Source organism: Equus asinus, chromosome 3 (assembly GCF_041296235.1).
Source record: "Equus asinus isolate D_3611 breed Donkey chromosome 3, EquAss-T2T_v2, whole genome shotgun sequence".
Classification (NCBI taxonomy): domain Eukaryota; kingdom Metazoa; phylum Chordata; class Mammalia; order Perissodactyla; family Equidae; genus Equus; species Equus asinus.
The window spans coordinates 41,519,160-41,528,301 of record NC_091792.1 but is presented as its reverse complement, the minus strand read 5'-3'; the positions used below and the strand labels follow the sequence as shown (position 1 = coordinate 41,528,301).

General features: G+C 35.1%; 1 protein-coding gene across 1 annotated transcript; it reads right to left on the bottom strand.

The window, feature by feature from the left end:
• Positions 1–1,118: 1,118 nt before the first annotated feature.
• Positions 1,119–9,142, bottom strand: FGB (fibrinogen beta chain). The gene is made up of 9 exons (XM_014843873.3): positions 8,994–9,142; positions 8,744–8,764; positions 5,974–6,165; positions 5,317–5,500; positions 4,055–4,282; positions 3,394–3,507; positions 2,906–3,031; positions 2,400–2,685; positions 1,119–1,788 (listed from the first exon to the last, which is right to left on the bottom strand). The coding sequence occupies exons 1-9, from the start codon at positions 9,096–9,098 to the stop codon at positions 1,557–1,559; spliced, it is 1,488 nt and encodes a 495-aa protein (XP_014699359.1). The 5' UTR covers positions 9,099–9,142; the 3' UTR covers positions 1,119–1,556.

The window sequence follows — 9,142 nt, the reverse complement described above, 5'->3', positions numbered from 1 at the left end:
TATTGAGTTTGTGTGTGTCTTTATTGGAAAATGGGTTCTGTATAAAAAAAGGATATCCAAGATCTTTGTAATGATTGGATTTAATCATCCATAATTTATGAATTAATGAAAATAAGCTTTTCTGACAGGCTGATGATTCTGGAATCAAAGATGAATAAGAGTTCATTATTACTGAAGGAGAAAGGTATGTAAAACAGACAAATTGCAGTTGAAAATAAACAGCAATTTGTCAGAGATGGTGTTGGGGGGAAGATGCTGTTAACAATGGGAGCACCATGTAAAAGGGCTCGACCTGCCTCGGAAAGGTGAAAAATTCACTATGATAAGATTGTGATAAGAACTAAGGAATTTTGATTTTAACATTTAGATAACAAGGAGCTGACATTAAGCAAGAAAGTAAGTTAGCCAGAATTTTCCATTTTTAGCACAATATACGTGATGGCAGAGTAATAGATAGATGGAGTGCAGGTAAGGGTGGAACAGAACTTATGGCACAGAAACCAGGTAAAAGTCCAAGTTGGATTTGATGAGGAATTAAGAGAGTGAGAGCATTTCCAAGATAGAAATTAACAACCTTTGCTTAGACGCAAAGGTTAAGAGGATAAACTTCAGGACAATAAACTTCCGTGAAAATCAGTCGCATTGATGTTACATTAGGGAAGGAGGATCTGGGGTCATGGGGTTGCCCATGGCAGCTGGAGTGAAGTGCTGAGTGAATATACAGTAAAAGAAATGTTGAGATCATACATTCATTTCTTCGAGAGAAGTGGAAAGAACAGAAAATCCACTTCTACTTTAGTTCTGCCTGACTACGTAAAAAAATACCCAGTTGAGGCCAACAGGCCCAATTCCCAGGGGCGGTAGGTGACTGCTGCTTCCTATCTCATTATTTCCTTCAAAAAGCAAATGGTAAAGATTTGTTCTCCAGGGAATCTCTGATCCCAAAGTCTAGTGAAGTGTCAGAGTAGTGGTTTGTCTATGGTGCAGAGCGACAGTTTGAATCTTCGAATGTTCGGTGCCAGTTTATTAGCTACTTAGGGTTGTAAATGCTTCTCTTTCCTTACAACTTCAAAGTCTAACCCATTGTCCATGTGGATTACAAAATAAGAAAACATTAATTTATTGTGAGACTGCTTTAATTAATAAATCTTTTTGAAAGTTCTCTGTTACACATTGTACATAAATAGAGTTTTAAAAGTGGACTTTTAAACATAAGTTTTATAAGTTTTTAGTTTGCCTCACAGTTTTCCTACAAGGAGGGAAAATTCCTCTTCCTAATTTAAAACTTTTCACAATCAACTGCAATTGAAATTACGAACACTGACTGTCCACAATTATCATTTTAGTTACTTCTTGGTGGGCAACATAAATGAAGAATACAAAAGAAAATCACATGCTATTTTTAATGTCATTTATCCTAAATACTTTTTCCAAAAAGTCACACTCGCAACCTTTTGATAGTTTTAGACGGATAGAATGTGAGAAAGAAAATTCCAATGACATAATATATAAAAATGTTGTTACATATAGAAGAATAAAAATCTGTGTTTTGGGGACTATTGCTGTGGGAAATAGGGCCTGATCTTCATAGAAATTTTCTTCATGGAGTACCAGGACCCCTTCCAGTTCATCCATACCACTCCATCATCCGTGCCATGTTTTGCCATGTCCCAGCTGTACTGCCCACCCCAGTAGTATCTGCCGTTTGGATTGGCTGCATGGCATCTATTATACCACCATCCACCACCATCCTCTTTAGAACACTGCTTTCTGGGATCTGTAGTTGTCCTGAAAGGAAAGGTGTTTGGGGTTATTAGAACTGCAGTGCTGTCAAGTTAATTCTTTGCAAAGTACCCATAGAGGAGTGCTGTGTCCAGTACTCCTTCCCTCTGGTTCTATAAGTAAAGTCACTATAATACACCAAAGCCTTCTCTGCCTTATAGGAAGAAAGGGAGAGAACTGGGCCTAAGTGGCAAATTCATCTATATTAGTGACTTTATACTGAAATGATAGCTTTCAGATACCTTAGTATTAGAGAACCCCAGAAAGAAAAATGAAGGTTTCAATATACACATTAGAATATAGAGATAGAGAAATTCATCTAAACACTCACTACTCAGAAAGTAACTGTGCTGTACTCCCAGTTCTATCTTTTGTAGTTGTATGACTTTGGATAAGTTACTTAATCTCTCTAAACTTCATCCGTAAAATGAGAATAATAATGGCAACTTTATAGTTGAAATGCTCTAGAGTGATACAAAAGGAGCTTAGTACTCTGGCTCACACACAGTAAGTACCCAAGAAATGACAGTTGTTAATAACATTAGCTATCATTACTGATTCCAAGGAACAATATTAGTAGTGACTTTTGAAGCAGGAGTGAAGAACACAACACATACCAGCCGTCATTGTCTCTGTCGTATGTGCTGAAGTACATGCCGTTGTGAATGGTCATGGTTCTGTTTTCTCCCACCAGTTGAGAAGCTCCGTCCACGAGGGCATTGCCAGCTGTTCCCTTATATTTGCCCACTGAGAGTTGGTATTTGTCGCCCTCACCCTTTACAGTGAATCCTTCGTAGAGTGCCTTCACCTTATCTCCTCTCCAGTCCTCCATTTCAATCAAAAGTACTGTGGGTCCCATCATTGTAAGTTGGCTAATTTTATCATTTCCAAGCCAATACTCACCTAACGGAAAAAATAAAATAAAATCTCACCAAAAATAAAACCTTTGGAAACTAAAAACTGCCCTTCTTTGCTTATCTTTAGCTTTCAGATTCTTTTTGTAAACTCTTCTTAACCTCCTAAAAGTTGTAAAAACAGACTCCCACCACTATCTTCTTTAAATGGGGAAAAAAAAAACCCCATTTTAAATAGAATGATTTTATTTTGTACTCCCAGTTTTTACCTGGTAGGCCACAGTATTTTTTCCCATCTGCATTGGTTGCAATATTTCCAAATCCTTGTTTGTATGGATCCCATTTCCTGCCAAAGTCAACACTACCATCCTGGCGGTTCTGAATTACCGTCCATCCTTTGGTTAAAAGAAACAAAAACAGCACATATTAACCAACAACAAATAATGGCACTTGAGGATAATGTCTGGATTCCTTGTCCACTTAATTATTTTATCCATGCCTATATTTAGTGCTCCAAAATAGATCTAATAAGGAAACAAATATGAGAGGAAAACTCTTAAAATCTTTGGAAACGGCAAGCGCTTTATCTTACTGCAAATTGTGAATTGTAGAAATTTTATAACTTTCAAAATATCAGATTACATTCAAAATCAAATGGCTCATTGTTAGTTTTCCTAAAGCTAGATTTTATCTTCTGGCATTTTATGGTATCAAAATAATTACAGAATAATTGCTCGACAACTATTAAAATACTTACCTCCACTCTCTGTGGTCATATCACAGTATACTCTATATGGTTTGGCAGAACGGTCAGGCTGAATGAGATACATTTCAGATGTTTCACCTCCATTCCTGATAACCTCCTCACATTCTGCAACCATAAGATAATATATTATAGTCAGGGACCTACAAGACAATTACTCAGTCTTTAGTTACTAATTTTATAAGATAACTGATTGCATAAGTTACTGAGAAATGTTTTATTTTAGACATTTGAGAATCTACTATAGAAATTGAATCTTGTTTTTCTGAAAATCGCACTTAGTTTTGAGGACTTCTATCTGCCAAAGGGATGAAAAAAGTCCTTCACCACCTTTTGTGTCCTGGGATACCCAAAAACTGCAAACCACATAGGATGGAGAAACTCTTACATCTATCCATGGTTCTACCATCTATTCAAGCAAGTGTGTGTATATTAAACAGGTGGGACTACCACCATCATTACACTACATCATGCATCAAAAACTGGCAAATGCATTAGGCTAAGTCAGAACACAGCATGCCAGAAATAACTTCATGATGTGCTGTAACGTCATTACGGTCTGTTAGGGAAAATCCACCAGACTTTATTTACTTCTTTTATTTTTGGAGAGTGTGAGTTCTTCTGGAACCCTATAGAAATATGTTTAACTAGTTACCTCTGCCAGACACTACAGGAATATTGCAACTGACAGTGCATGGGTTGCGGCAGTATTCCATCTGCGCTGAGACATCAGATTCTAATTTTTGTATTTTGCTTCTCAAGTTTTCCAGGATTGAACGGAGCACACGAATGTTAGTTGGGACGTTACTATTCACAGTCTCATCTATATACAGTTGGTGCTTTTCCAGCTCTGAGGAGTATTCACCTACTACATTTTCATTATCTGGGAAAGTAAAATTATGTAGGAATAGTTAGCATTTTCTCTGGATAAAAAATTCTCAATATATTCAACTATACAATTATTATTTTGATTTCCTGAGAATAAACTAATAGACACTGAGCTACCATCAGGCAGTCATGATATACAGTTCTACTTAAGTGAAATTATTTGGCCATGGCATATATAAATTAACAGATAGTCTAGCTAATATACTAGTAATTTACCTTAGTTGTAAGCTAAAAATTATGCCCAATAATAAATACAATAGGTTGTTTATTTCTTTGGTGAGGAAAAGAGGAGAAAGCAGTATTTAGGCCTTCTATCTTAGAAGTTTAACATCTTGTGGAGTGGATACATTTGCTTTACTTATCCATCCCACGTAAGTACAGCAGAGCTTTGAAATTTACAAGAAAGATGTGATGATTCCTTTGAAAAATGTTCAATGAAATGGATGAATGAATGAATTAATTGTTCAATGAATGAAATGTTCAATGAAAAATGTTCATTTTTCAATTCCTTTGAAAATTGTTGGGTGTGCTGCTCACTGAGATGCCTATGCCAGGCTCACTCACTAGCTGATTCCTAACCACCAAGCCAATAACACTTCACATTCAGATCTCAAGATTCAAAGGTTAGGTATCATTCACTGCAAATACAATTGAATATATCATGGCTATTCTGATATTCAAATTCTCAAAGGTTAAATCTATAAATGCTAAATTTTTACTCTGTGAATATTGTCTTCTAAGCTACAAGACAAGTTTCTTATAGACTAAAAATAAATCACAGTGAAATTTTTCATAGAAAATCATCCTTGGTGATGCCAGACTGGGAATAAGAGTTGATAGTACTTATCTGATAAGTTGCAAGTGAAGGTACCTGCGTGAGGACCTAAGGATAGTCAGGCTCACCCTGAAAGCAGCATGGATGCTACTTAGGCTAATCTAGAAATGCCAGTCTTCTCATAATCATACATTCCCATGCAGTCTATAAGTTCCAAGTTTTATGAGTTAAATAGAAAACACAAAGATATCTACCTTTTAATTGCTTCTCCCTCTTTTTCCACATCTCTTTTAGCGCAGTTATATACTGAAAGTTGCTAGAAGAGCTCTGGGAAATAGACTCCACATTATGACTTAACTCATTTACACTGTTTCTGACTGATCTTTCCTGTTTTACCAAAGTATCTTGCAACTGACATCCTGTAGGACACAACACTCCCTGAAAACAAAGAAAATAGCAGCCATGAAATGAAGGATGTGGGTTATGGACATTTGTGAAAAGAATACAAAGCGAAAATCCAACCGTATCATTAGCCAATGTAAAAGCTTGTAATTTGATTTTATTTATGTAAGAGCAGAAATTCAAGAGTCATCATTATATTCCTTGAAGATTAAAAATAGTCCTTACCACACAGTAAACATAATTAGGCTATGAAAATTTTACCACCTGAACAAAATACAAAGATAAAGGCAACACTTACGTGTAGTCATTTGTAAGCTTGGGCCCAAACCAAAGGAAACTAGAAAGGAACCCTTAACCAAAGACCCAATAAGTTTATGTTTTGTATTTTGTTTCCAAATTAAACAAAGTAACAATGATGGCAATGTCAATATACCATTAGGAAGTCACCATGAATACAGGCTTTCTCTGCATGGGAGATCCCCTCCTGCAAGAAACGCCAGTGCACCTACCAGGTCTGGGTCAGCATGAACACAGCCTCCAGCATCAGGGGCTTTTCTTTCCACTTTCTTTTTGTTGGCTGCTACTTTGGCTGGACGAGGCCGATAGCCAGGTCCACTGATGGGAGGTGGGGCAGGTTTCAGGCTGAGAGGCTCTTCCCTCTTCTTGTCAAGGGGTCGATGACTCCGGGCATCAAAGGTGACCTTCAAGGAATCAGGCAGAAATAAAATGTAGAGTGTTATAGAAGATTTGACATGTAAGTATTCCAACACCCTCATTTTATAATTTCTTTTATTACATGACTCATGAATTTGCTTAAAGTCCTTCAACCGGCTAGTTGTTATTCATAAATCAATAGGTTGCTTAGGTCTCTTCAGCAACAATAGAAAGAAAAATTGCACAAAAAGCTATTGTACCTGAGGTAGTTTGTTAAAAGAGGCTCTAAAATAAAGCTGCATCAGATTATGAATCATAAAGACCTCAGATTCCTGAAACTTACACATTGGAACACCCAATATATTAAGGAATCTATACTGTCAGGAAGAATAAATATTCTCAAACCACTTGAATAACTAAATTCCGGTAATTATTAATTATTTCCCAACTTTCAATTTTTACAAATTGGTGATTAATTTGGCTAACTACTATATAATAATATTTAAGAGGCAATACAGATTTATTAAAAGTAACATTGACTTAGGATTGATTTGTAATAGGACAACCTTTGACCCTAACATGTTTGAAGAGGAGTAAAGTAGTACTCTGCACTAGAAGATGACTGTGAGGATTAAATGCCGTTGCATCAGACACTCTCAGAAGACTACCTGGCACATAATAAATACTCATTATTTTTGTCACAAAAACTTATAACAGATACTATCATTTAAGAGGCTTTTGTTGTCAGTGCTGTTGAATTGATTCCAACTCCTAGCAACCCTGTCTACATTTCATAGGGTTCTCATAGCCAATTTTTTGGAAAGTAGGGAAGCTCTGCTGAAACCTATCTACCACGCTGCTGGTATTTGAATCAGCATCACGGCAACACGCAGCTGCTACAGTATGTCAACCAACAGATGGGTGGTATAGTTTCCTGACCAGAATGAGAACACAGGCCGTGGTGGTGAGAGCACTGAATTTCACCACCGCACCACCAGGGATGGCTGTTTAGGAGGTTTCACCACTACTCCAATCTTAATCTTTTGTCAACAAAATCATTTGTTAAACCATTTTCATGAAATTTCCCACATGATTTCTTTATCAAGCACCCTGATTTTCTCACATTTAAAATAATTCTCAAGGTATGTGCATTAAGATGAACATTATTTGCTAACTTAAAAAAGATTGCATTAAAAGATAATGAAATGAAAAATATGCAATGCAATATAAAAGTATCAGCTTGGATTAATTGCATTATCATATGGTCTTTGTCACTAATTACACCTTTGGGGCTTAGTTACAAAATAAAATGACTAAATTTGAAGCAGAGACTAAGCTCTCTAGCTGTTTTGTGAGCCTAGAAGTCCTGGAGTGACTCTATTTGGATTTTACTGTCATTTATTCCTTAAGTTATCATAATATGTAACATTTAGTGGGAAGAGGCTAGACTTCAACCCCAGGCAGTTTAGTTCCAGATTCCCCTGCTTAATCGTTGAACTTAAACTATAGTATCTGTTATGTGTGATTGCAATAAAAATAATAACATGTAAAGATTCCAGGGAAATATACATATTTCATGTTGAAGATGTGGTCCCAGTCAAAGCTGACCTGTTCTAACAGGAATTTTATTTTATGAAATGTGATCCACCTATTTATTACAAATCAAAGGACAACCTAAGAAAAATATTTTCTGTTTATTTCAGAGTCCCATTAGAGAGGTAGCATGACGGTCTAGCTTTACTAGAAAAAAGGGAATAAAAACTGTTAAAAGAAATTATATGTGTATTTAGGTTTATGAAGACCACTTTTCGAAATAACTAAAACTAGGGAATCCCTTTTGAAGCCTAAACCAGTACGCTGTCTCTGTAAGGATTGCTTGGTGAGCAGGAATGTACAAGTGCTTAGCCAAGTATCTACAAAAGTTTACTCTTACACATTCTTTAAATTTTTCTTACTTAATGCAATTAACCAGACAACTGTCCTTTTATATGTGTAGTTTGATAGTTAGAACAATTAGGTTCCCCTCAAATTCAATAAAGGATCCAAAATGAATCACTTCATTTAAGCATTATTGTGTACTTCTATTTCTAGTATGATGATACTATATTATATACCAGAAATTTGATCACAATTCATTTCATAATAAAATTAAAGTTCTTTAAATCTTCATTTCCCTAAATGCACTTCTGTATTTTTGATATTTTCAAACCCAAGGAATAAATCAGCAAACACAGTACTTGAGGAAAAACTGTTCTACAAATGAGTAAATTAAACTGAACTATTTGCTTCATAACCATTAATAATAAATACTACCTACAATTTAAGTTTTCTAATTTGAAAAAAACAATTTTTCATTTTTTATCACTGCACTTGGTCTACTCTGCTCTTAGATTCCATTGATAATTTTCATTAATAAATAGTAATTTCAGGAGCTATACATTACCCTCTTTCATCAAAGAGTCACCTATCTAGCACAGCTTTTTTCTTTTAAATATTGCTTTTATATTACTTTATAGTGTGCAAAATTTTCAGATTTTTGTCCACATAATTGTAATAACATATTTCTAGAACTAAATGAAAATCATAGTACTCAGTATAACAACAAGTGAGAAAAATTTATCTTACCTTAGTTCTCCCATCTTCTTCCTGGGAAAATAAAGGTGATAAACCAGAAAACAAGAAATTATTATTTTGTTTTCATAAAAGAAATACTATTTAACATTCTTTAAATAAAATGGGTCCCTGAAATTAACAATTCAATTTCATAACTCAAATCAGTGTTACTTTCATTAAAATAAACATTAACATATGATTACAATTGTTTTATTTTATATTAATAATATTAGTAATAATATAATAATTTTTAAAAAGTCACCTCATGATCATAGTCAAGAGCTTGGGACCTAACTACAGAAACACACAGTAGTAACAGAAATAGAAGTTTCATGGTTTTAAATTTTTGGAAGTTCCAAGAAACCATCCTTTGCTCGTAGACTTAACTGAGAGAACTCCAACCCTTATATA